Source organism: Chroicocephalus ridibundus, chromosome 5, assembly GCF_963924245.1.
Source record: "Chroicocephalus ridibundus chromosome 5, bChrRid1.1, whole genome shotgun sequence".
Classification (NCBI taxonomy): Eukaryota; Metazoa; Chordata; class Aves; order Charadriiformes; family Laridae; genus Chroicocephalus; species Chroicocephalus ridibundus.
Window position 1 is genome coordinate 28,272,221 of NC_086288.1, and position 27,848 is coordinate 28,300,068.

General features: G+C 40.5%; 1 protein-coding gene across 4 annotated transcripts in view; it reads right to left on the minus strand.

Moving 5' to 3' along the window:
- The window catches only part of NFKB1 (nuclear factor kappa B subunit 1), a 59,960-nt gene that overhangs the window by 8,471 nt on the left and 23,641 nt on the right, over positions 1–27,848 (minus strand). For 2 of the 4 annotated variants that reach the window (XM_063336363.1, XM_063336362.1), the window contains exons 5-17: positions 27,090–27,188; positions 20,078–20,226; positions 18,365–18,528; positions 17,381–17,539; positions 16,569–16,673; positions 14,615–14,706; positions 13,879–14,017; positions 12,530–12,574; positions 11,298–11,420; positions 10,163–10,252; positions 9,061–9,252; positions 6,183–6,324; positions 1,149–1,263 (exon numbers count right to left, since the gene is read on the minus strand). In XM_063336363.1, coding sequence (XP_063192433.1) covers positions 1,149–1,263; positions 6,183–6,324; positions 9,061–9,252; positions 10,163–10,252; positions 11,298–11,420; positions 12,530–12,574; positions 13,879–14,017; positions 14,615–14,706; positions 16,569–16,673; positions 17,381–17,539; positions 18,365–18,528; positions 20,078–20,226; positions 27,090–27,188 — 1,614 coding nt within the window. The remainder of the gene's footprint in view (positions 1–1,148; positions 1,264–6,182; positions 6,325–9,060; positions 9,253–10,162; positions 10,253–11,297; positions 11,421–12,529; positions 12,575–13,878; positions 14,018–14,614; positions 14,707–16,568; positions 16,674–17,380; positions 17,540–18,364; positions 18,529–20,077; positions 20,227–27,089; positions 27,189–27,848) is intronic. The other 2 variants (XM_063336365.1, XM_063336364.1) reach the window with 1 other exon arrangement.

Consider the following 27,848-nt stretch of genomic DNA (forward strand, 5'->3'; position numbering starts at 1 on the left):
AATTACTGAATCTATAGGGTACATGTACGACTCAGCTTTCGGAATACCTGTACAGAAGGAAAAGTCTAGCCCAAGCCCACATTCCCTCCCACCACTGCCTTAAGCTTTAAGTAGAAGGTAGGAAGAGCTGTAGAGGTCCCGATAGTTAGAGATTGTGTAGAATTTCTTGTGTGGAGCACAGCTTTGCTTCCTGTTCCTGTTACACAGAGGGCGCAGGATTCAGTTCAGGATCTTTGCTTGCTTTCATCAGCCTCCACATTTCAAACTTGCTTTATATAAGCATAAAAATGGAATGTGAAAGAGAACAAAAAAGTCAAAATAAACCCTCTGGGATTACCTGTGTAGAATAAAACCCTGCCTTTACTGCTCACAGAAAAGAAACGACACAAATGTCGGAGTGCTGCTGTGTAAGGTCCAGCTGGTTACCTCTGGGACAACCCAATGGTGCTCACAGTTGAAGAGATTCTTTTCCAGGCAGGTTTCCACGCCTCTTTTTAAAGCCTCTCTGAGTTACAATACAAAATCCTCAGACTCTGTCATAGATATTGAGGAGACAGAATTGTGCCTGGCAGATAAGAGTTCTTTTCCTACTAGGTACATGACGTGGGGATGGGCTTTTTTTGGTTTTGCTACAACGCGAATCTAGAAGTGAAAGGGAAATTTTGGTGCTCATGTGATGGGCACAAAAACCATTTGGGCTATAGGAAGGCATAGGTTGTTACAGCTTCCACATGCCTACAGATAACTGATGACGCAGCCACTGACTCATGATCCTGAGTTATCCTATGTTAGAAAGGTCAGAAGAGCGCAGAGTTGGCACACTGTAATCCACACCGCTGGTTTAGTAACAGAGAAGCCAAATAATGAAGACACAAACTCAAGCATTTCCTATTTTTGGCCTGTCGTACAATTAACCCATGGAGCGTTTCTGTTAACATCAAGGGGAGTCATGAACTAAAACAGCGAAAAAAGGCTCCTGCTCCTCCAACCACCTCACAATACATCATTGTGATTCTAAACTTGTTTGTAGTACAATCTGAGGTGGGCTCAGCCCAACAACAGAAGAAAAATAAGAGGGTGCTAAATTCTGTAATTTCTTTTTTGCTGGCTGAACAATCAACAACACTTACACCACCACAACAGCTTACCTGATAAAGGTCGTTTCTCATGTTAATGATGTCATTATAATTGAAATCAGGTATCACTTCCAAGAGGTTTTTCACCAGCTCAGTACGAAGATGGATAATTGCTAAATGAAGGACACTGAAACAAACAAAAACCAGATGAACAAATTCATACTATTTTCAAATTTATTAAAAAAAATTTAAGGTTTTGCTGTAGATATGATTGAATCCTTACTGATATAAACACTTGACTATTAGAGGTCACGATTTCAGCACTAAATATCAGCACCTAAAATGAATCCCAAGATTAAAAAAAGCTCATCAGAAGGTAACTGTTTAACCCTTCAATCACAAAAGTAGCGTCAGGATGGCTTTTGTTGTCCCTGAGCAAAACGTTAACTACTAGTCTAATAAATACAAACTTCCTAGCACAAAATAATTGTTTCAGAACTTGTTTGAAATCCACAGATTCTTTGGCAGTTTACTTTTTTCATGCTTTGAATTATGCAGCAGATGAGCACCTCTTACTGCCAAAACCTTCCTTCAGAATTTCCGCAGGCCCCTCTGCCATCAAAGCAGATTTTCCCTTGGGGCTTTCCCCAGGTCTGTGGGTTTTTCTTTTCTTCGTTTTCAAACATCAAACAGAAAAATGACTAAGGACTCTGGCGCAGTGACTAACAGCCACAGGATTTGCAGCAGTGGCCAGAGACGTCATGCCAAAGGAAACACCTGTTGTGGGACATGAGTGACTCTGCATAGCAAGACACTTTGACCAGGTTAATGCAACGGCCTTTCCCGTGCTCTTCTCCAGAGCCAGGTCCTTCACCACCAGCCAGAGCAGCTGTACTTGCAAAACCGCACCAGGAAAAAAGCACGTTATGAATCCCATCACCCCTCTCCAACAGAGCTGGAGTTGTCTTGTTCCCTTGAGACTTCATTTCAGAGCCATGCCCTTTGTTTTGAAACATACCTTGCCAAAATCTCCCTTAGCAGATGCTGGCCAACTTCCAGACTCGTCTTTTTAGCATACTGCTGCCGACACACAATATCAACACAGGACATGTGGTGTGTTTGTTACGCTGCTCCAGAAATACCTGAATATACTCAGATCTACACTTTCATCAGAAAAATAAAAAGAAGTTCCTTGCCACCGGGGGCATAGAGTCATCTTGAAATTGAGACTAAGAGCACTCAAACCCGGAAGATATTTTAAAAAGGGAAAAAACAAACTCACCCTCAAAGGGGCCGTTTATTGGTTCTGGACACTGCCACAGGCAGTACCACGGCACTTTCCCTCCTTCAACTCTCCTGTCCTGTTCAAACAGTCCCACCACTACCGTAAAACACCTGTTGCTCTGCTCTCTGGTAGATGCTTCTTATTATGCTCTATCATGCTGACACTATTTCCAAATCTCACTTCAGAAACAAATTTGCTCTTCTACTGAATTTAGTTCTCTTTCCTGTAGCAAGTATTTTAATTCTACCCTGCCACTACACGTGATGCTGGAAAGACATGCTGGCTAGACCATGAAAGGGCAGGCAATTCCATTTCTTAAACAGAATCATAGAATCTTCATGGCTGGAAAGGACCTTTGAGATCATTGAGTCCAACCATACACACACAAAAAAAAAAAAAACCACCAAAAAAACCCCCAACAACCTACAATCTCTGCCCTTCAGAGCATGTCCTGAAGTGCCACATCTAGACGTTTCTTAAACACCTCCAGGGATGGTGAGTCAACCACCTCCCTGGGCAGGCTGTTCCAGTGCCTGACCACTCTTTCAGTAAAGTAATTCTTCCTCATATCTAATCTAAATCTCCCCTGCCACAGCTTCAGACCATTTCCTCTGGTCCTGTCCTTAGTCACCTGGGAGAAGAGGCCAACACCCACCTCCCTCCAACCTCCTTTCAGGTAGCTGTAGAGGGCAATGAGGTCTCCCCTCAGCCCCCTCTTCTCCAAACTAAACATGCCCAGCTCCCTCAGCCTCTCCTCACATGACCTGGTCTCCAGACCCCTCACCAGCCTGGGAGCTCTCCTCTGGACACGCTCCAGCACTTCTATGTCCCTCTTGTACAGCGGGGCCCAGGACTGAACACAGGACTCGAGGTGAGGCCTCACCAGTGCCGAGTACAGAGGCACGATCACTTCCCTGCTCCCGCTGGCCACGCTATTCCTGATACAAGCCAGAATGCCGTCGGCCTTCTTGGCCACCTGGGCACACTGCTGGCTCACGTTAAGCTGGCCGTCCACCAGCACCCCCAGGTCCTTCTCTGCCGGGCAGCTTTCCAGCCACTCTCCCCCAAGCCTGTAGCGTTGCTTGGGGTTGTTGTGACCGAAATGCAGGACCTGGCACTTGGCCTTATTAAACCTCATACAGTTGGCCTTGGCCCATCGATCCAGCCTGTCCAGGTCCCTCTGTAGAGCCTTCCTACCCTCAAGCAGATCAACTCTCCCACCTAGCTTGGTGTCATCTGCAAACTTACTGAGGGTGCACTCAATCCCCTCATCCAGATCATTGATAAAGATATTAAACAAAACCGGCCCCAAAACTGAGCCCTGAGGGACACCACTGGTGACCGGCTGCCAAGAGGATTTCACCCCATTAATCACAACTCTCTGGGCACGGCCATCCAGCCAGTTTTTAACCCAGCAAAGAGTACACTTGTCTATGCCATGATTCACCAGTTTCTCCAGGAGAATGCTGTGGGGGACGGTGTCAAAGGCCTCACCAAAGTGCAGATAGACAACGTCCACAGCCTTCCCCGCATCCAGAAGGCGGGTCACATGGTCATAGAAAGAGATCAGGTTGGTTAAGCAGGACCTCCCTTTCCTAAACTCATGCTGGCTGGCCCTGATTCCATGGCTGCCCTGCACTTGCCGTGAGAGCTCACTCAAGATGATCCTCTCCATGATCTTTCCTGGTGTCGAGGTCAGGCTGACAGGCCTGTAGTTCCCCGGATCCTCCTTCCGACCCTTCTTGTAGATGGGCATCACATTAGCCACCCTCCAGTCATCTGGTACCTCCCCTGTTGACCAAGACTGTTGATAAATGATGGAGAGAGGCTTGGTGAGCTCTCCCCCCAGATCCCTGGGTACTCTTGGGTGAAACCCATGTGGCCCCATAGACTTGTGCGTGTCTAGGTGCAGAAGCAGATCATTGACTACTTCCTCCTGGAACAGTCCTACCTCAAAAAAAATGCATTTCAGCACTGCTGCGGAGGCAGAGTGCTGTAACACCATCAGGCTTCTGGAGAGCAGTGTTACTGGTATAAATGCAGTAACAGCTGCTGTTACCCAGTGCCCACTGTAAATATACACTGATCACAGATTAACTTATTTTGTCTCAAAGCCATAAAACACAACGGTAGAGTCCCATTAAAGGTATTTTCATTCCCTACATACTGCATTCACAAAAGATGAGCAAAATTGTTGACAGCAACATTTTTTAAAGGCTTAAGCAAAAATTTTATGGTTTTTGCCATATGATTTTAATGATTAAAGTGAAAATTAGAGAAATTGATTTATGATTTTTGACCTTTTTTTTCTTTCACACCAGCTCCTGGTTGGTTAAAGGAGCTGGAAGTTGGTAAGGGGCTGGAAGACAGTCACCAAAACTTTGTTTTGTTAAAAAGCTGCAGAGTAATTTAGATGTATTACATGCTCACAGACTAAAATCCATTCCAGGAGGAAGACGGCATGAGCTTGAGCCTCACATACTTGCAGGTACTTCTTGATTCAGGAAGAAAACAACTATTTACCATCATTCTGAAAAGTATTTTGACTTTGTGGAAATGCCCTGCAAGTCCAAATCTGAGGGACACTGTATTGATATTTAAATGCAGGTCCTACTTGCTCAATACTCCTCTACCCCTGCTTTTTCTTCTGTAAAACACAGAAGCTGTATTGTCCAAAGTGCTAGCAGATTTTGTTGCTAGCTCCAGCCTCATTCATACTCCTGTTTTCCTCAAAGCAGACATTAAGTTGCCAATTGGAAAGCAAAGCAAGTAAAGTAGCTATCTCCAATTTTGCAGTCCTTAGTGTATGTTGTTTATCAGTCATCTGAGGCCTATTTTCACTGAAAGTGGAATGAAAGCAGTAGCCTCTCTCAGAGTAATCGAACAGTAGGATAGCACGTCTCAGTCACTTGTAATTTTCCATATAGCTAGACACCTTAAGGCTTCTATGGCTTCTACTGTACAAAATACTGCAGTTTAAGGAAACATAAGTGATTGCACAGGGCCTGCCCAAAGCCTGCCAGCTAAAAAGTGAGGATGTGATAACGTCACTTGCTTATTCAAGAGAGATTATCTTTGCGTGCATTCAGAGCCACTTCCGTTGATTTTGCTTTTACATAACTACCAATCATTAGTTTGTCACTGTATTTCACTATGAGGCCCACAAAGTCTGCTTAAGCTGCAGAGGAACAAAATGGATTACTACTCCAGCTCACGTTATTGAAGGCCTGATAAGCAAATACTAGCAGCCAAGTCTGCCCCAAACATCTGTGCAATCTCTTAGAAGACAACAGTACAGTAGAGATGTAAGCAAAAGCAAAACGCTGTCCTCTGGGAAGAACTTGGTGTCAGTGGGAGAAAAGTGGCATGGACCCTCCAGCTATTATTTCTACATCTCCCAGTGTACCAACTTAAAGCTTCCTACGAAGACTTAAGGACTTGCATGGAATAAAAAGCAGGGCACTCTCCTCCAGCACCAAGCCGAGGATTCCCATCAACTGTGTATCACAATGCAAGCATAGCACTCCATGCTCAGTCAAGATTTTAAGTAAAAGAAGTCAAACAAACTCACAACAAGCTCAACAATGCCCTCAATGACCAGATTACTTTCTGACAGGTAATCAGTGAACTTTGTGGTGTGACTTTCCAGCAAACGCAACAAAACTGTCTACATTGCAGCTGTACCTCTCCCAAGCAGCACAAAGGAGAATGGTATGTATTTGATTAGAGCAGTGCTGCAATCCATGATCAGAACCGTTAGGGGACAGAACAAATTGACTACACCATTCTGCCACCAAAAACATGACAAGAGGCCAACTTACTTGTCTCCATTATCATCCTGGACAACAGTGAGATGGCGCTGAACAGCCAACAGCATCTTCACGTCCCCAGTTACAGCATAATCAAAGAGAGCATTGCAGTGACGCTTGGCAAGCTGCATGGCCTTCTCCAGGAACAGACCATCTGCAACACAAAGTTTTGTCTTCATCAGTTTGGTTGTCTTCCTTGCAACACCACCTTCTCTTGACAAGCATTTGTGCTGCCAAAGAAATACGAAGTGCAGACCACCAAACATTATTTACTGATTCACTGAGGCAGGTTACTAATTACTCCTGAGAGGTAAGGATAGGGGGAATGAGTCCCTGGGAAGTAAAACTATGTGCACGCTGAGCATTCAGGCAGCAGGAATCCTGAGAACAAACTCTGGAAGCTACCTTTATTTTGCATGGCACTGAGTAATTGCGTTGATGTGCACTTGTGTGCAATGAGACAAAAGGAGCAGGAACTTGGATTTGCTTAGAAACAACTGACATCTAAGGCCACTTGTCCATAGTGCACTTAAAAGAACCTCCCATGCAGTTCTGAGTAGTTTAGACTTGAGGAAATTGAGGCACAAGACGCCCAAGTGACCTGTCAAATATTGCACGGAAACTCACAGAAAGGCTATGGAATAAACACAGGGCTTTGTGCCCCCTCTCCTACTCGAACCATGCAGTCTCTCCCGCTTTGCAGCAGCAGAGAGTAAAGCAGAGAGCTTTACAGCTCCCTTACAGAGAGTCTGTTCACCTGTTTAAAACATTCCAATGTTTACAATGCTTAGTATTTGTAGTATCCTGATTTTAGATTTATAAAACGTACAACCATTGAGATTTCAAAAACCAGAATTTGTCATGGTGGGGAGGCAAAAGGGAGAAAGGGGAAGAAAGAAACTCATTTGTGGAAGAAAGTCACCCCAGCTACTCTGTCAATACCTTCGTGGTTCTGTATCAGCAAGAAACTAGCGAAAATGAAACAGATGAACTTTCAAACCACAATCTTCATTCTGGGAAGCAGTATAATCTGAAAGCAGCCTGTATTTTGAACAGTTTTGTGTTTCTATAAAACCTTGTAAGGTTAGAAATTACTAACAGCAAACAAGTATAACAGACTTGGTCATTTAAAGCACACAGAAAGAGAATACCCAGGATTTCCAGCTACACAAACCCAGGCATTTAGACTGGGTTAGAAGCATATCCCTGATGAACATGAATACATCATTTCTGTAAGCCAAAGACATAGTCAACTATCCATGAAGCTTATTGTTTTAGCCAATACATCACTGCAGTTCCCATATTATATGCCCAGGCTGATACATTTATATTTGCTATTTATTTCTTACCATGAAATAATAGCATTAAATGGATGTTATGTTCAAGATATATATCCAGGGTAAAGGGTGTTAAGCAATTCAGTCTTTTCTCATTACGGACGTTTCCAAAGTCCAAAAAACTGGCTGCTGAACCTCCCTGGTTTCTCATATCAAGCACACAAAAAAGATATCCTTCAAAATACTATAAGATTGCATCTTTTAGTCTAATATCCAAATGTTCTAACCTGCAGTAGCCATTTCATACAGCCTGTTCTGCATCTGTATTTCATGTAACATGGAGTTTGAAATTGCCTCTTTTCATGCCATTATAATAGTTAATGAAAAGAAACATTCAACTTCCTGCCTACAATGTTCATTACCTGGAAACCAGGTCAACAATTCAGGCCCCTCCTTGGCGGCTGTTAAATGGACACCATCATTTCTTCACATATCTGCAAAGGACTTTGCTCTCTAAATCAGTCATGGGATTTATCACAACCAGAACTGCAAACAGCAAGTTCTTCAGCTTTGCTCAGGAGCACCATCTGTTTCTCAGATCACAAGAAACTACACCTCAGAGGTTTATACAACTACAACTCATCTACCGCGTGACTTGGGTTTCCCAAGGCACAGCTTCTAGTGGTGTTGATAGCAAGTATCGCACGGTGCTGGTACACACAGGATAACGTGCCCTCTCCCTGACCAAGGTGGGAACAACAGAAGTGGCCTGATCATATTGCGCTTGACAAAACCCAAACCCAAAAAATTCCTTCCTGCTCAATTCCTACCACTACCACGTCTCTCTAGTCCAATTATTGTCTTTTTAATTTTATGAGAGGCATGATTACTCAAATCCTTTAAAAAGTCACCATCAACTCTTTTAAAAAACAATCTAGGAAAAGGAAGTCTTACTGTCTGGGAAAGATTGATTTGTAGCCTTCATATATTTTACAACTCTACTGCTAAATCATTTCTACTGACTACTCTCGCCTTCCTCCCCTTTTGTTCACCAGTTGCATGTATAAGACTTCACTACCCAACGGTGTTATTTTACTGTGCATTTGTCACATGGGGACACATACATTTACATTTTAAATTCAAACCTTTAATGCTACTTTGCATGCAATTTAACAGTAGAATTGCAGGGAAGAACCACTGCAAAAACCTCGCCAACATCAATTTCCTCATCCATTAAAGCCCATCAAATATCAAAGCCATGTCAACTGCTGAACTGTATACTGTATACCTTCACTGCGTTCAGTGTTCCTCCTACAGGTTTATTACAAAGCAGTGTTAAATGCACCCAGCAGGCTACGCTACCTCTTCTCCTTGCATGACAAGCAGCAGCTCAGTTGCCCAGTAGGAGTAAAAAGGTGGAAGATTATATTCAGAACCATGTATGGGATGGGACCTTAAATGTGGGGGAATGGAATCCCTCCTGTTTCCTCCAGGAGGCATTATCATATTTTGAAAAGAGCAAGCAGACGTTTATGGAATTTCCAGGCCTTTAACAGCAGCTTTGCCCATACTACAGTTTGATCCACCCTAAATACATTTACTTGTTCACTTACCTTGCCACCTGTGATCTGCTTCATTTACTTCAGTTTTACAGGAAGAAGCATCCTCCTCCTCCTCCTCATCACCAGAGGTTCTGCACTCGTTCCTCTCCGTAGTTACCACTTTCACATCACGTTTCATGTCCCATTTGTCACTTTGTTTATCAGAGCTCTTCCCATCTTGTTCAGCTGTGCTATTTGATAGTCCTTCAAACAAAAATTAGTGTCATTAGTGTCCAATACTGTTGCTTTTTTATGCAAGTGATAAAGCTCAACTAGCCAAAACCAAACCCTAAAGAACTCAATACAAAAATTTACTTTAACATAGGTGTTAGCATTAAACACTAATGAAACATAATGCTCCAGATGCCAACGCACATGGACAGTCATAGCAAAGTAACTTGCTCTAAAGTGATGTTATGTTTTTGACAGCCCCTGCTTTAAAGATAATCTTTTATAAACAGTAATAGATATACCTCTCTTTTTATGGTACAAGAATCCAAGTCTGAAGTATTCCCAGGAAATCTAACAGAATTATTCAGATTTCCTTTCATTTTTCTGACAGCAAATTCAATCATAAGACTTTGGAAATAACTACAGAGTATTCAACTTGTAGACTTGAAATGATTTCCCTACTTTAGGAAGCCAAGAATGCTCTTCTTATTAACTCAACCTTTTCCATTGACTTTTATGTTATTTCTCTGCACTACCGTGTGGTACCAGACTGTGGCAACAAAGGCAGATACCTTTTCTCTGGTCTGGTCCTTGGGTCACCTGTAATCAGCACGTTCAAGCAAGCAAGAGGGCTGTTGCTCAAAACATACACTGAACATTGAAGCACATGGAGGGGTTTTGGTGACTGCTTCTCAGGAATTAGCAGTAAAAAGGAACATGCACACAGCTTTTAAGGCAGACTCAGAGAGAATTAAAGAGAAGCAGGGCAGTATAATCTACACAAACCCCTCTGCTGCCAGAGATTCTAGCAAAGAGACTGATTCTAGTGAAAAAAAATAGTCCTCCTCAGCACACTAAGCTAGACCTGCATGACGCTTCAGAAGTGTACTGTAGAATAAAATAAAGATGGTCAAAGTCAATCCAATGACATTTTAACTGTTACCATGTTTCATTCCAGCATTGGACTTTGTTGTGCCAGGGTGGAAATGCATCCCTCCAAAAGCAGAGTATCCATATGAAGGGTAACTGAACCCTAAAGAAAGGAAAAAGATTAAGAATTAATAGAATTACACCTTAAAGCAATGAAAACACCATCTGGAAGAACACTGATCCTAAAGAACTGAAATGTTTTCTACATACATTCTGCTTTATTCCATCTGATTAAAATGAATTTCCCAGACTGAAGGCGAACCCTCCCCCACTTCAAAACTCCAAAGAAATTCTAGATGGTTGGCTAGTGACACTCTCTATCCCAACATCCATAAGACCATACAAACGTACTGTCACTTCATCTAAAACTCAGCTGAGATTCACAAGCTACCTCTCTGCTTTTGAATCTTTGTGATTGCAACAAATTTGTATTCTGGTGTTGTTATAGATGCGCTGCTAGCAACGCATGGAACAGTTTGAAAAGCACTGCTCTACAAAAATGTTTGCAAAGGTATTGTGGTTCAGATGACATTTGCTGACCTAGAGGTTTTTAATGCTCTGCTGCAAGAATCAAAGGAATGCTCTTACGGATCCTGCATCTCAGATATGCTCTGGCTTCAACAGGTAGAGCATAGTAGAAAATTTACTAAACAGTATCCAGAATTTTTTAATAGTTCTTTACACTAACAGGGTTCATTTGCCAAATTCCATTCCTGGTCCCAGAAATAATTAAGAACCTGTGTAATTGTGAGCATCCAAGATGATACTTAGCTGAGCTGTCTGTCCTGGTTTGAGCTAAGTGTCTTCGAGGCCCTAGGAAGCAACAAAGCTAAGGTATGATGGATTTCTGACTCAAACTCCCTCAACTAGAAAAGCCTTATCCGTGACTTAAGGCTTCAAGGAAGAGGAAAAAAAAAGTCACTACAAGCCTCATCTACAAGTAGGAAGGCAAAGGGGCTGCAGAATTATTTAGAAAACAAGGAGATGCTTGACTGAAATGAGTAACACTGCTACAAAGACAGGAGAGTCAGGTTTTATCTACCTAGAAAACAATGAAATCCTCATCACATTTTAAAAATTGGAAAAAACACCTGTCCTGCTCTCAAAGTAGAAGCCCTTCCCCTCTTTGTCCAAAACTGCTGCCTTACCAGAGCCAGCACCGCCACCTCCCCCTCCATACATGCCACCGCCTCCTGCACCACTGCCTCCACCATAGCCATCAGAGAAGTTTGGCATGAGCTTCTGTCGTTTTCTTTGCACTTCTTCTTTATCTGGGTTAGAAGGAATAGATGGGATAAGGAGTCACTCTTACTAACGGCCATGCACAGACTACAGAAAGCATTACTAAAGTTTACTAGTTTATAAAGGAAAATGCAGAGTGCTGTAGAAGAGTCAACTCTCTTCTGGCTCCAAATAACAGAACAACTTTGTATGTAATGGAGCAGTGAGAATTCCTGTGAGAAACAAGCTAGTGCCAAATCCCCAGCCAGACCATCAGGATCACTTGGGCCAGCATGGTCTCTTTAGTTATGTCAGGTGCCTTGCGCTCAGACTAGGAGGGAAACGTGCAGAGGTGTCTTATGGGGCTCAGAGTTTCCTTCAAAAGTGTCTCATGTACTTAGAGCCCTGGAAATCAGTGGTCCCCAAATTCTTTTATGTCTAAGGCAAGTCATAAACCAGCACAAGTGCCCCGAACCACAAACTTGTTCAAGAAAATTTCCTTTGGGGATTATACACACAGGCTCTTCTGCTAAGCAAATCTACTTCTGAAATGGACCCTTATCAAAGGGTCAGCAAATCACAAGGCACTTTGATTTCCTGCAACTCCAGTGCAGAGTACCTGCAGTGCCCTTTGGACTTTTGTTGAAGGGTAAGGATGGCAAGAAATGGTGAAAACATCTGCTTGACATGATTTACTTAAAATATCAGAAAAAACACTAGAACAAAGATAGCTTATTTTCAGGCAGGACATAACACTGTCAAACCATGCTGAGAAGCAGTAGAAAAAAAAGCCTAAATATTTTATAGCGTTAAGTACAAAATAATACTTAGCCCCCCTGGAAAGCAATAAACAGAGACTTAAAAGAAGTATCCCAGTGACCGGGGAAAGTGAAAACATCACGACAACAGCAACAAAAGTAGGGATACAAACATTACAGGAGTTAAAATCCAGTAGAACTGTTGAAAGAACAAAATATCCTTTGTTCATTAAACGATCTAGTAGTTTTCAACAGCCATATGACACAAAGAAATTTCATGCACAGGCACACCAGTCAGTGCATCAAATGAGGGAGCTGAATACATGAAACAGTACATTGAAAAGTACAAGTGCGTTATTTCCAGGCATACATGATCTGTAAGTATGTATGCATGCACGCACCAGGCATACTCACACTGACGAGGAGAGAAAACTCTAGAGAGCAATCTAGTCAGAGAAACAAACAAAAAATCCACATACGCGTGTCTAAGTTTGTGTGGACACTTGCAACAAGGGGAAAAAACAGGCCCTAAATGGTAATTTTATGATTAGGTTGTGTAGGAGATCCAAAACTGCACATCATGCTGAATTAATTTTACTCCATTAAGAAGCGCATAAAAGAGGTTTGCTTCAAATCTGGAAACTTTGCTCTGCAGTTGTACACTTCACTTTCAAGAAAATTTGTGCAAGAGTCCTGAAATCATTACTGATACAAAATTCTCTAGCAACTCTGGAAGTTTTTCTGAATACACGCTTTCTGATATTTTATTATAATAGGGGTACAGTAGATTCCTTTGGACATCAACTGACATCCCTCCCTCCTCAGCTGACCTTAGTCCATTATCACTGATGCACACATATTTAGAGATTTTGACACGGTATTGATTTCAATACAGCTCTAAGTTAGGCACTGAAAACGTGCAAGATTAGGACATAACAGTGTAACCTGCAGGCAGGCAAACTATTAAGCAGAAAGACCGTCTTAGTACAATGAAACACCAATTCTGACTTGGGCCTCAAGGCATTTCCATATCACTAACATTATTGATATTTAAAACCGTGATTGGTGCTGCTATTCATGTCAAACATTCCAAATATAGGCTTTAAAGGGCACAGATCTGCTAGTTAAACTTCTTTTCACTAACAATTTAGGAAGCAGGTCTGATGCCGCCAACTATTCTACTTCTGCTAATGACTAATATTTTAACACAAGAGCTTGAAACAGCACCCTCCCTGCTCTCACAAGAAATGCCTTGGGCTTACTTAACTAGTACAGGCAATTGGAAAATTCAAAAACAGCAGTGAAATTGTGAGGCGTGATGTTAAAAGAAGAGAACTGCAAAAGCCGTACTTTTTCCACCAGATACCAACTAGTCTTTGGTTTATGGTTTCATCTGAAAGTACTGACAGTAAAATGTCCTCAGATACTATTTTGCAGAAACTCAGAGGAAGAGAGTGCCATCTACTGTATGGACAGGCATGCATGCATATAGGAAACTTGCAGGGAGTAAGCCTCACTAGGAACATTGTCGTGGATTTACTGCCTACCAGTCCAACAAAAAACCTACAAACCCATGACAGAGCTACAGCTTTTCATACTAGCTCTGCACAAAACAAGGAGGCAAATATTCTATTTTCTAAAAATAACTACAAAATAAATCCCTCATCCAGCAAGTCCTATCCTATTAAAAACGTTCCTAGGGACCCTGCAGTTTCTGTTTCCAACATATAAAACAGGTTTAATGAATTACCTTTGATTTCCGGATAGTAGAGAAAAGGCTTCGGTTCGCTTGTTTCTAGATCAGATTTCCGACGCAATTGTACAAATACAGATGCCGGCTTTGTGATATTGACATCTCGATACTTGGGTGTTTTGAACACAATAGCAAACTGTGAAGGAAACAATGATAAGCACATCTATCGTGGAGCATGGGTTTGGACAACTTTGCTTTTATATTTGTGTTATTTTGTAGCAGTTGGTTCATGGCTTGGGAGGCAAAATTTCTTGGCAAACGGCTGCTACAATAATAAACTTCCATTTTAGTTTTCAGTTGCACTTTTGAGTCCGAGTCCTAGAGCCTTTTGGGAAAGAAAGAACTGCTGTGCAAAGTACCACCACATCACGTATGTAAGTACTGCACTGTTTGTCCCCATATCATTTAGTATCTATTCTGTGGCTTTCTCAGTGTGTTCACAGGAGCTCTGAGAGATTTTTTTTTTTATATATCCTATCCCAATTTACACTGCTGCATGTTAAAGCAGTGGGCCTATCTCCCAATTTCCTCACGCTCTATTCCTAACCTGCCTACTTACCTAATGTGCGTCTTTAAAGAACAGTTAAGATCGTATTATTATTAGGAAGTAACCAACAAAAGAAGAAGTTAGTAAGGGATACAGATGCTTTCACCTAATGTACTAATTATAACAGAATCCCACTTTACAGAGTTGAGAAGATCATTAACAAATGACCAGTGCTCTGTTACTTACCTGTCTATGTACATCTGTAGGAGAAAAGTCTCCAAAGCCTTCCCACATACCACCGTTCTCATCCTCTTCATAGAAACGTATTTGAATATCATCTGCAAAGAGTGAAAGAAGCACTCCTTGGGCTGTTTGTGCATTTTTTTTTACTTTCAGCTAAGTTTATTTCAGATAAAATCAACATGGTTACTTTTTGGCTGGGTGATTACATGAGTAATACATCAATTATCTCTATCCATTTTATGAAAACATCATAAATAATCCAGTTTTGACATCAATTTTAGATCAGCAATGACTTCACTGAAGTTGCTCTCTATTTACTGAGCAGTAAAAGGAGAACTACGTTCACTACCTCTTCCTATTCTAGGGCTATAAAACATTCCAGAGGAGCTTTATTTGGAACAAACATGTAGGGAGGGGAGAACTTGAAGCGTGAAACGTAGAAACCACCCTCTCTCCTCCAACAGTTTCAGTTCAAAAAAACTGTAGCAAAACCTGAAGTGCCACAGCTCAAGTTCCGCTTGCTGCTGGCAGAGCGCCACTTTGGAGCTGCAGCTCAGAGAGACGGCAAGGGTGTGAGTGAGCGGCACGTCAGCAGTGATCCCTCATCCCCCAAACAGCACAGGCCAGAAACACATGATGTGGCTTCTGCTCCTCTAAACAAATTTTCTTTCATTCCCTTTGTATTTATTTATTTATATTTTTAGGAGAAGCTGGGAAATATCACACTAGCATATTCCTCCCCGAGCACACCTATGAGAAAAAACTCAAAAAAGCCTATTCTCTCTTAGGGTGACTGACACAGGACAGGCTTTTGGAGCAGACAGACTGCTTCCTCTGATCCACCACCTGCTTGTCTCAAGACTGTGAAACACCACTTCCAGTCCTGCTGTCCTGCATGCTCAAGTTCCTTCAGGCAGGAGGTTTCTGAGAGCAATGAGGTCAGGGGAAACCCCGATCCAGCTGAGGGGAAACCCCACCTCAGGGCTTCCACTGAGTCAGACATTTATTTATTTATTTTGTGCAAAAGAGTTATGTTTCATCTCAGTCCTTCTGATAGCAGAGGGTATACACACTACTGAAAGAAAACAGCTTTTTTCAAAGGTCTCTTTTTCCTAAGTGGTAAAAGAACATTTGCAAGAAAGAGAGGTGGAAAAGGACAGCCTGTATTAACAACGAACATCAGTGTAATTTTAATAACATGTGCAGGGACTGATTCCAAACAGACGAGAACAGGGCACCTGCTCCACCATGTAACCTATACCAGGGAGTCACAGGTATTACCTAGAGCTGAAAAATGCAAAGGATTTCCCTCACTCCCATTTTTTCTTTTTAGTTCAGCCCAAATACTACAAACCAACCACATTAACCATTACCTTCCTATCCAAAAACAAAGCATCCAAATCCGCACTGCCCAATCCTGACACACTCATAGCCACAACCAGAAATTACCAAAAGGAGTCTGTGAGAAGAATCTGTTTACACCGAGTAATCTCTACCACTAGCATATACATAAAAGTGAAGTTACTAGCAGCAGTGCTGAACACATTCAGTTCCCATTGGTGGTTAGTAGAGACTGCTCATACTTACTCTTTATAATCAGGAACTTAATAATAAATCAGAAACTTCAGAATAATGCAGAGCAGGTGTTACTTAATGGAGTCAAACGTTACCCAGGACCCACTACCCACAAAAAACCCAGAACATGGGCAAGGGCAGAAATTTGAGAAGAACAAACAATCACAGGGTCTCTGTGGAGGCAACACAAGCTGAATTTGCTTTGAAACAGGCTATTTTGATTTATTCATTTTCTGGACTGCTGGCCTGGCTTCTAGAAAGGCTGAGTGCTTACAAATCCTGCTGCACTATCAGGGCAGGAGAATACTAAGGCAGCAGAGCGGGTTTCACGTGTACTCCATGTGAACACCCTGGTGTGCCTTACGATACTTAGGACTCTTACCTTTCTGAACCTTATCACAGAGAAGGTAAATCTCTTCCCCTCCTGTTACGCACCCTGCTGTTCTGTCCATTCTTACGATTTTTAAGTTGGAGGCATTGGGAGCTTCTATTGAAAGGAAAGATTAAAAAAAACGCTTACCTTCATAACAGTTTTAGATTTCAAAAAAACCTAAGCACAACACATAGAAATGCATTAGAAAGACAAGCCTCCAATAAAACCTACCTAAATTTATCTATGTTTTTTTTAAACATGAATAAATCAACAGGTATATATATATTTTATATATATATTTGAGAGATATACATAGCTCAAATACTGACAGGTCTAAAGGAAATGGATTGAGAACTCTGGTTGTGTTAGGCTCACAAAACAAGGACAAGCAGATAGCCAACAAACTGAAAGGTGTCAAATTCTCAACAGGATTGAAGCAAAGTTGTTTTTTTTCCCTTCACATCTTGTGTGACAAACCGTTTGTCATAGAAACGAACTGAAAACCCTGCAAAATTCAAGCACTTATGAATATAACAAGAGTTTACAAAATCCTCATAACAAAAGTGGCAGGATTAAACGTGTTAACAGCAAAATAAAATCCTCCTTTATGGCTTACATCACCATCTATTAAAAACCAGAATGATACCATATGTACTTGGACAGACATGGAGGCACTCATACATCGACCACTTGTTATTGATCAAATAACAGGAAAGCAACAGGGCTACATGAGTCTACGTACAGCAATATCTACATATCATTTTTGTACATACAAAAGCTTGTCCCTTATTAAAAAACTAATTAAAGCCATATATACTTACTGCTGTCATATATTGCATCTGATATAACAGGATCAAGTCTCCTTGTGAAACTACCGTTACTGTCAGGGAGAAAAGCTGTAAACATCAGACGCACCACACTGAGATCCATTTCTTTAGTCTGCTGTACTGCTGCCTGACGAATAATTTCTCTTTCACGTTCTGGAACCGATAAGTAGACAGGTGAATTAACATAAGCAGCAGGGGACTCGTAACAAAACAGAGAGAGCATTTTCCAAACTGTCATTCCATTACAATCAAAAGGCACCAATAGCGAGGAAATGTTTTCCTCTTCATTTAGTATCCATCAGCTTCTCTCTTTTTAAGCAGAGAGGAGCAACTATTCACAATATACTGCATTCATCTCGCAGTTTGTGCATCAGATGTTATTTAAGAAAAGGTATACAATTAAGAGACATATAGAAAATGACTGTTTTCTGCTCTCAATTTATAAAGGTTGCGAAAAGGACAAAGGCCACCACTAAGGACATTTGAATTCCTGGTATTAGAGTGATGAAGAGAAGGCTGGCCCCTCTATACAGTGCCTGAAAGAAACGTAGACCACAGGTTTGAAAGCAACGTAGACCACAGGTTTTACAGGGATATGGGTGAAATGCAGCTGAATGGAACAATATTCTCAAAAGACGGTCCCCAAATTACTGAAGGATATCATGTCTTGCAGCAATAATGCAAAATTATTCTATTTATCAGCTTATTAAACAGGATAAGAGCAAGGAAATACAGGTGCAGAGGTGGGCAGAGGCAGCTATGGAAGGAAGTTGCTCCATTCTCAAGCGTGTGTTGACAGCAGAGATTCTTTCTTTCAGATTCTCTAAAGCACAGCAACAACACACCACCTCTTAAAGCACATAGCGATAGGCTGTTTTCCTACCCAAGGCCCTTTTCTGGCTAAGAATCTGTATTTTCAGAAGCTAAACCTGTTTTTAGTAAAAGGCCTATTAAAATCAGGCCATCATTTCTACATACCAGTTAGCTGTCTGTCTCCACATCCTTCTGCCTGCAGATAGTCAAGTTCAGGATGCACCAAGAGTCCCGGGTTGTATCCTTTTTTGCAAGCATCTATCATGCGTGTTTCCAGAGTTTCAAACACTTTCTTCTTTGTGACATGAAGTATTCCAAGATTCGCAAACCTGCCGAATTTTGATCACGGGAAGTATTTTCTTAAAGCTTTACGCCAAACCTGCAGCAGGCAGTCTCTCTCTTACCAGAGGCAGCTACACAACTGAAGTCAACGGAAGGACTCTATAGGCTTACTTAGGCACTATTAATTCTTCAGGGCAAATTTTCCAGCAATAAAAATTCATCCAAGCTTACAAAACATGTAAAATGTGGACAATTATGTGGCAGCGATTGCACTGGTGCATGGGATTTCCCCATGGCATAAGTAGTAATCTATTAGGTTTCAGACCTGCACTGTGGAAGCAACTTACAAAACATTTGAAAATCTGGTTGTCACACCTTGTTTGCTCTGTCTTGGCAATGATATTAATATGTCATTCTATATGGCTGTTATGCAGAGCAACTGCTCAGAATAAGCTCCATCTGTTCAAAATGATTTGGAGAGCAAGCAAAGAAGCTAAAACCAGTGCAACATTTTCCAAAGGAAATGTTTTAAGCAAAGCTCTGGACATTCAGCAAGACACTTCAGGTATCTATTTGAATGAAAACTTCCATAATATAGGATTCGCTTTTGTAAAAATTTCCTGGCACATTTAAAAATCAATTAGATCTGGAAGTATGAAAACAAGACAATAACTCAATTTTCATGTGGGTCAATTGAGGATAGGAAAGCTGTTTCTAAACATCTGATGAAAAACAAGACAGGTTAGGAAATGAGCCAAACTTTTCAAGATGAAAAGGAGCATTTCAAATAAAGCTATTTAAATTGTTGTGCTTGGTAAAGTTAGTGCACTGGGCTTGGACATCAAAAGTTACAGTTTAAAAGAATCTCTCTCTCCCAGCCCTCTCAGCTTTTTAAACTTCATCTTCTTCACCAACAAAGACATTCTTGAGATCACAGAACTAAAACTCACAGCCAGCATGAAACCTGATCTAAGCCTGAAAACATAGACAGGAGCCTCAGCTCCCATTTACTGATATAAACAATTATTCTTTTAAATTAAACAAGAACAGACCAACTACAATTTCACTACAACCTTACTGCTTTAAACTTAAAAAGTTTGACTCATTTAGTATTTTCATGTTTATACGTGTCTTGCATTAATTTCAAATTTACTAACCCTATTTTCTTAATGCTCTTCTCTTCCCTATATGCCTATTGGCAGATTTCAGCAAAAGCAAAATATTGATCAAAATGGTAACAAAAGCTCCTCTTCAGTAATTTCATGGTCCCTTCTCTTTGATTGAAACTACTTATGTTTTAAAGAATGGGATTAGAATACAAATTTGGATTGTGCACCAAGGGATTGAAACCCTACAAATCCTAAGTGAAAATTATTCGCTTAAATCTACTTAGCTTGCTTAGGGCAAATTCTACAAAGGTAAACACAAACCCCATTTATTTTTCTTTTTAAGATACAAACAAAACACAGATCAGAGCATGAAGACTAGTGCTCCACTTAGCTGCCTCTTAGTAGTATTTCTGTATTGCTCCTTACAGTGTTTACGCTTGATTCTCTCTCCCTTAGCCCGGCTTTACAAATGAGTTGACAGACTTACCCTACAACCATATCTTTAGGTCCTGCGTTAACCGTGCATACTCCATCTTCACAAAATTTACCCACCAAACTGTGAGCGTGTAAGTGGACGTATTTCCCATTAGTAACTAACTGGACGATTACTTTTGCAGGTCCAACATAATTGCAGATCTGTAAAGAAATATGAAAAAAATGTGGGATTGTTTGGTTTTTAAAATGGAACAAGTAATGATTCCAGGTGAGTGTTTTCTGTCAGTTAAGTACAATGAGACTTACACAGGAGAAACGCGTACGCATTTCCTCATTTAAGACAAATGAAAAACTAACTGTACCAGATCATCACAAAGAAAAGCCAATACTTTTTTTTGTAATTAAACTTGACATACAAATGACAGGAGTAGTGACCAAAAAAGCTAAGAAATAAAACAAAGCTAAAGGAAAGCAACCTTCTGTTTCCCAAATTATGAATTTGAGTTTTACCTCCTGGCCAGTTAATCCACATTGCTCTCCTTAAATTTCAATTAGTACATTGAATTCACAATAAACACTGTTAAATGTTACGAAGCATACAGAAAATGTACATATTTAACAAAACCCCCTGCATTATTTTGTCCAATTTAAAAAATTATTATTAGATTTTAAAAGGAATTAATTCTATATAGAATCATAGAATTGTTGAGGTTGGAATGGACCTTTAAGATCATCGAGTCCAACCTATAGCCTACCCTGACAAGAGCCACTTCTAAATCATGTCCCTAAATTCATAGGTATTTTCTTAGTTCAATATGCTACATCAATACACGTTACCCAGTCCAGTAAATATTTCCCTTAGCATACATGAGGATATACGCTAAACCCCCACCTAAGATTTTGCAGGACTGGAACTATGATAAACTGGGTTCCTTAGTGTAGCCAACTCTGGCAGACTACAAAGCTTTTTTTTCCCCCCTGTTGTAGTTTCTAATCACCATACCTTTTTAAATAGCTTTTTTAATTTAAATTTAAAATTTAAAAATCTAAAATTTTATTTTCTTTCCTCACAAATAATACTTTTCAAGTCAGTTATTGGTTATGCACCACTTTCAAATTATGCTGAATATAAAATTACCCCGCTTTCAAAAAAGCAAACATTACCTTCCCTTCCAATTCACTTAATTAACCCTTTTATCAATGTTGGGTTTTTTCCCTCCTCCTCTAATTTTTCTTCTAATTTGCCTTGGGCAAAGTTCTTTGTATTACAGCGGCTTATAGATCTAATCAACTACAGTATTAAAGGATCACGGTAAACATTAAAGTGATGAAACAGTGATGAACTGAATACTTAAGGTTATATTGTTGATAAAACACTGATAACCAGGGATTGCCACAATTTCACCACATTACTAAGTCCTGCTAGCTTCCTTCACTCCAGTTAACCCCTCTCTTGAACCCATTCCATCACAGCTAAAACACTCTGCATACATACAACGTGTGCCCTCCCCATTTTCCCATTCACTGCTAAAAGCAAAAAAAAATCCCAACCATGAAAAAGCTGTTCCAGGAGGAACAGGTGTGCAAAAGTTCTCTCATTACTCACTGCCTGCTAGTTAACTGTATAATACTGCACATTAATGTGCATTTTACAAGCGGCAGTTTCTAAAATACAAAACATGGGGTACTCATGTTTCTCTCTTGTTTACAAATTGTAATGCCTCCTGGACTGAAACAACAACAGAGATGCAGAATAATCACTGCTTCACCATTCTCCACCATTTACCAGCAGTGGGAAAATGAAGAGATCCCTATGTGAGTTTCACTAAGTCATCCAAAAAGAAAAATGATCGTGTTTGGTACTGCATGTCACCACCACTACTACAATTAACTTTTCAACAGGGGAGCTTTAAAAAAAATATTTTCATTTTATCCCTCACTAAACAAGCCTTTCCCTGCTATGAAGTTCCCAGCATATCTATCTATAGTGTTATATTCATTATGAGTAACATGCGTGTTCTAGTATCACATCAGAAAAGTTCAAGACAATCCTTCATCAGCTGTAGAAACCACAGTGAAACTGTAGGTAGGACTGCTGCACGTCAAGGACTTTCCAGTCTCTGAAAGCAGAACATGTAACTGCGGCGGTAACCAGATTGCGATCTCCCCCTCTTACTCAGCTCAGCATGATCTTTGTAGTCTCTTATCTCGGGGGAAAAACAAAAGAATTCTTAAAACGTAATACCTTATGTAGGTCGTAAGGCAAGAAAGGACTATTTTTGTCATCCACTCTGATGTCCTATGCTGCAAAAACTACAGAATGTCCCTGAATTTTTTCCTACCTGTATTTCTTAGAGACAGACTTTCCTACTTGATTTTGAGATATCCAGGTTATCTCGGCGCCCAGCAAACTAGCCTCAGGGGTTAAATATCCTTAGGTACTACAAATTAAGTCTCAAAGAATTTTTCAGTGTTTCTGAATCACTGACACCACAATTTCAGAATACCTTAAAATTTATTCTGTCACTAAGATATACAAATAACTATCACCTTTTACATAAGAACTTAAAAAACACATCAAAGGCATTAAAAGATAGAGGGTATATTATAATGCTGAATATTTACAGAAAACTAAGGATTATGGTGTTCACACAAAAATATATACTCAATATGAGAGGGAGATAGCATGTCTGTACTGTACTGCTCAAAATCAGAGCTGTGGTCTGAAAAACATAGCTACTGAACTTCAAATTAAAGATAGGAGAGAAAAAAGAAAATAAGGAGTTCCTGGGAAGAGCATAGCTGTAATACTTGATTACATCCTGTACTGAAGCAGCATTCGATTGATCTAATCTGATAAAGTTAAAATGCTGCAGGCTCACATTTATCTGCTGTTTCTGTTTGAGAGAGATTTGTCTGAGAGATTACAAGGACCCTGTGAACTTGAAATTGAGTCAATTTCAAAACAAGAGTTGAAAGTTTTTTCAGTTATTTCACATCCTCCTGCAGTCCGGACCCTAGCCAATTTTTTATAGTTTCTGAAACTTGACAAAAAGTTTGTAAGAACGTTTTCCTACTTCAAACATGTTTTTTCCAGTTACTCTCACAAAGCAAGAAGTGAAACCAACTGGTCAACGACAGAAAGCAAATGATGGAAAAGACCACGTCAAACCTACAAAGCCAGCAACGATTTCTCTTTCTAATTACTTTGTTGTAGCACCTATAGCCCCAATCCTGCCTAACCTTCAGTGTGACTACTGCTGTCCTCAATACACACGTACAAAAAGTCTTCCGTGGATGAGGCATCACTCACTCTTTATAAACAGTGTATTTTCACAGAGCAGCATCTTTTTTTTTTTCAGTTGCTAGTTTAAGACAAAATATTTCAGATGTGGTAAAATCATTTAGGCAATTGAATACTTACTCAGAGGTCTAAGCAGCAGCAACGTAAAGTAACTTAAACCAACGGCAGCTGAAAATCTGATCCTCTGAATGTGAGGTTCACTCCCATGCTAAAAATATGAGTTAGGTGCTCTGCTTTAGAAGCCCAATTCAAGGGACTCGGAGCCCCGTGTTCAGCCAAATTAACGACAACAGTGAAAAACCACAAATCTCACTGCATTTAGCTTTGGTTGAATTTAGTTCAGTACAGGTTTTTAAGTGGGGTAAAGAGTTACAAAAAAAAGTTTGCTCATTCTTGTCTCATGTCTATTCCTTAATTCAGCTGTTAAATGAATTTTTAACTTGTAATCAGTGACCTATCACTCTACAATTTAATTCCTATGGTGAGAAAAAAAGCAAATATGCTGCTCCTTTCTTCACCGAGAAGGCTCATCAACAAAGTAACTTGATTAATTTTCCATAAATTCCCCTCCTGAACTTGAAGTATGCGCTGAAATCCCCGATTTCAATACGAACGCTTATCTCCAAATTGCGGTATAATTTGGGATAGCCCCAGGACATGCCTGGATGGGCAGTTCTCCTGTTCAGGGGCCTGGGTTTAGGGCTGCCTAACTGGTATGCAGCTTCGATTCCTACGCTGAACTGCACAATGTCCAAACTCATCCGCAGAGAGATGGTGCTCATTAGCTCGGGCACACCTCTGCGCAATCGGTTACTCAGCCTCTGGGATGGAGCTGATTTACATCCAGCTCACAAAGAACAGACAACTTGAGTTTGCAGCCACCCACGTAGATTTGCCCCCAAGGAGATGAAAATTCAGGACATTTCCTTCACACCGCTATTTTCAGCAAATTCTTTTCACACCCAAAACTGGATCAAGTACTTTAGTGTAAAACATGAATATGCCTACACTAACATCAGTATGCAACATCAGGACAGACATGGTAAATGTGTAAGAAGGCCAGTGGAAATTTTCAGCGCAAGTTTTCTCACAGTTTTTCAAATACATAAAAAAAAGCAAATTATGAATAAAAAATTTAGCTAGTTAAGTAAGCTAGTGATAATATTAGACAATCCAGTTTTATTCTTTCTTCTTATACTATTGATCGTTTCTTCCCCTGGACAAAAAGCTAATGATGAAACAGCAGCTCAGAAGCTTTGATTTCAACTGTTCTAGATAGTAAACATCTCCAGCGTTGTGTTACTACTGTTACCTGGACACCACTTGTCACAACTGTGCTGTCAGAAGAGGTTTTCAATCAATTCCACCTTGCTGGCCAGTGCAGATTTGTCTTAAGTGTGAAGACAGGCATTGCAGAACTGCTACACTAACTCCTGACCTACACCATCTCCTAATATACCATACAGGAGGTAGTTAAATATGTAATTAACTACCAAAACATCTTGCTTAGAGACATAGTGAAGCCTTCAGCACTCCAACCTTTAAATGAAAGATACATCTTGATGTGTTCCAGCTCAGCCACAAGTTAGTGAGGGAAAAATAAAAGGGTGAAGTTGAACAGTTCACATTGTGCAAGAGGTCATATAAAATAAATGTGTTTTCTTTTGGCCTAAGAAAAGGGAGTAGGGTGTCTGCAATGTTTTTTTGTGCACTGAAGATGTCTATTTTCAGGATGTCCCATGGCAGCTACTGGTAAATTACATCAGCTTTCTGTGCAGAGTTGGCCAAGCAGAAGAGAGATCCCAATGTGAGCTGCACTGACCACACCATGGCCAAGGTTTAAAGATCTGTCACAAAACCTCCTTTTTACAGTACAGCCAAAGCTCACACTACTGTCCTTTCACAGCACTGTGATCAACCAATGGAGGTTTTATGGTGAAAACCTTGGCACAAGAGTAAAAAAAACCCAAACAAACAAAAACCAAACAAAAAACCCAAAACAAAAAAACCCCAACGCAACAAAACCCAGCAATCTTCAATTGTGCTCACCTCAGTTATGACAAGGTGAGCACCCTTTGACAAAACACAGAAGAGGCTTACAGGAAAAGGTGTGAAACACTTCTGTCTTTACTGGCATCACTTGAATCAAGAACAGGCACTAACAAGCAATGGCCTTGAGGAATTTACTTGTTGTGTTCCCTTGCCAGCCTCTCCCAGCAGGTGTTGCCATGTGGGGATTTGTACTAGAAAAAACCCAGATGCACACAGTAGGACGCGAGAGAGGGAGGGGAAGGGACACGTGTGTGTGTGTGTGTGTGTGTAAGCTTTAGATGAAATTAAAATCTGATGATCAATGAAAACAGAAGGTTTGATGGAAAGCCAAAGAACATTTTGCTTTCTAGATTACTCACAGAGAAATTCCATTTTCTATATAACTCCTCACTGCGTATCTGCTTTTCATGCTATTGTGCGACGCATCACACCTTTACAAAGTATCATTTGTGTTATTATCAATACAGATTGGATTGGAATTCAAAGATCTGGCTCAACTGAGGTAAATTATTTTATATGTGAACATACCAGTGAAATTTCATTCACTGGTTCATCATTACTGCCCCAATAGGAAAGGGAAAAGCAAGTAGATCCTTTGCCTGGGCTAGTAAATTTTCATAGGAGTTTTGCAAGGCTATATGAAATCAGCTTTCCCAGCCTCTTCTCAATTTGCAAGACTAACACCCTAGGCTATCTCAGCCAATGCTGATTATTTTCCATTGAGTCATGCTCATACTGATTCATTATGGAGATGCAACTGTTCCAAATTCCAGCCTTTCTCAAGAACCGTGGAAGAACTACACACGTACTGCAGAGAAAGCTGAGGAGTGGCACACACCAAGACAGAGGCCGACTGCTTGCCACTCTTCCCTCCCCTTCTCTCCCCATAAAGCAGAGAGTATAAAATACATTAACCCGGCTCCTCATGAGACAATCTCTACTGTGATATTTCAAAGAGGTAATGCAATACCAAGACTAAGACTTTCATGAAGTTAAAAAGTAACGAAAAGACACAGCGTATCTTTTCTGCAAGAACCATAGGCAAAGACAGTTCTCTAATCCTACAGTGATTAATCACCACTGTTATAATCTTCATATTGCGCTAGCACAGAATGTTCTTTGATTAACATCCTTGAATTTTTTCCAGGGGAAAAAAGTCCCAAAAAAACGTTCGGCGAAATCCTGCTCCTAATATAACGCTGCTCCTATTAAAACAATAATTTTTCCGTTGCCTTTAAAGGAATTATGTCCTTAAGAACTGAGTGCCCTAGAGATATTAAATAAGGAGTAACGTGAACAGGAAAAGAAGGAAAACTTGATAAATAGGATCTTAGAGTGAAGCGGAATAACTAACCAGACTCATGCTTTGCAGTATGCTAGAGTTGGAGTAATTGAGCAGCTCAGGCCTCGCTTTACGCTAAAGCTGCACCTTAAGGAAGAGCTCTATTAGTCTGCATGACGGCAGTGAGGTGGTAGGTACAGGAAAGCTTACTGCTCAACTGCTGGCAGACAAATACAGTGCCAAAATAACTCCACAAATCTGAAGACACCTTCCTTCTCAAAAACAATTACATTTTAAAAGTTGGGATTGAAATGCAGTCAGTCTTGAGTAATTTATTACAAATTTATGTTGATACGCAGTAAGGTCATATACACATACATATGACAATTGCATTCAGGTTGCAAAATAAATGATTTATGTACTTACTTTGACCTGAGGGTATGATTTTTTGTTCTTTTCACTAGAAGCACCAGGAAGTCCACCATGTGAAGGCCCTTCGCACACGTATCGGAAACGAAAACCCCTCTGTGGAAATAAAGGAAAAGAAACTTGAAAGCTGTTTAGAAACAAAACTAAAAAAAAAAAAAAAGCACACACACACACATACAAGCAAGACTTGCCCAAACACAACCCACAAACAGAAAAGTTACAACTGTTCACTCCTGAAATGCTGCCTGAGCGCTGGTTAATGAAGCACCACCGAACTGTAGCCCTGGAGAAACTGTTCTATTCTCACTCTTACACACAGCAGCAACCTGAAATTTTTCTTTCAGTAATTGAAGATATTTTGAAGCAGAGATCTATTTATACCCTCAAAACAAAATAAAAATTAAAAGATAGAGAATGCAAGAGCATATATTCTCTCCCATGATTGCTGCTAGGTAGAGAGAATGGAAGCCAATAATAATCAAGGAAGTCCAAAGCATCATAAAGAATAGAACAGGGATGAAGCAGAAATGCTTCTTCCTTCTGGGAAGAGCGTGTGAAAGCTGTATCTCCAAGTGGAGTCCAGCAACAGCCCAAAAGCTTCAGGAGATTTGAGTGGCTGGGTTTTCACCTCAGCTACATAAATAGATGTCTGAATATACTTTAGGGAACTGCAGGATATTAGCAACCACTCTAGAGTACAACTGTCCATTTATTCCATTTTTATTTACAGAAAGTAACATACCCTTTGCTTCACAG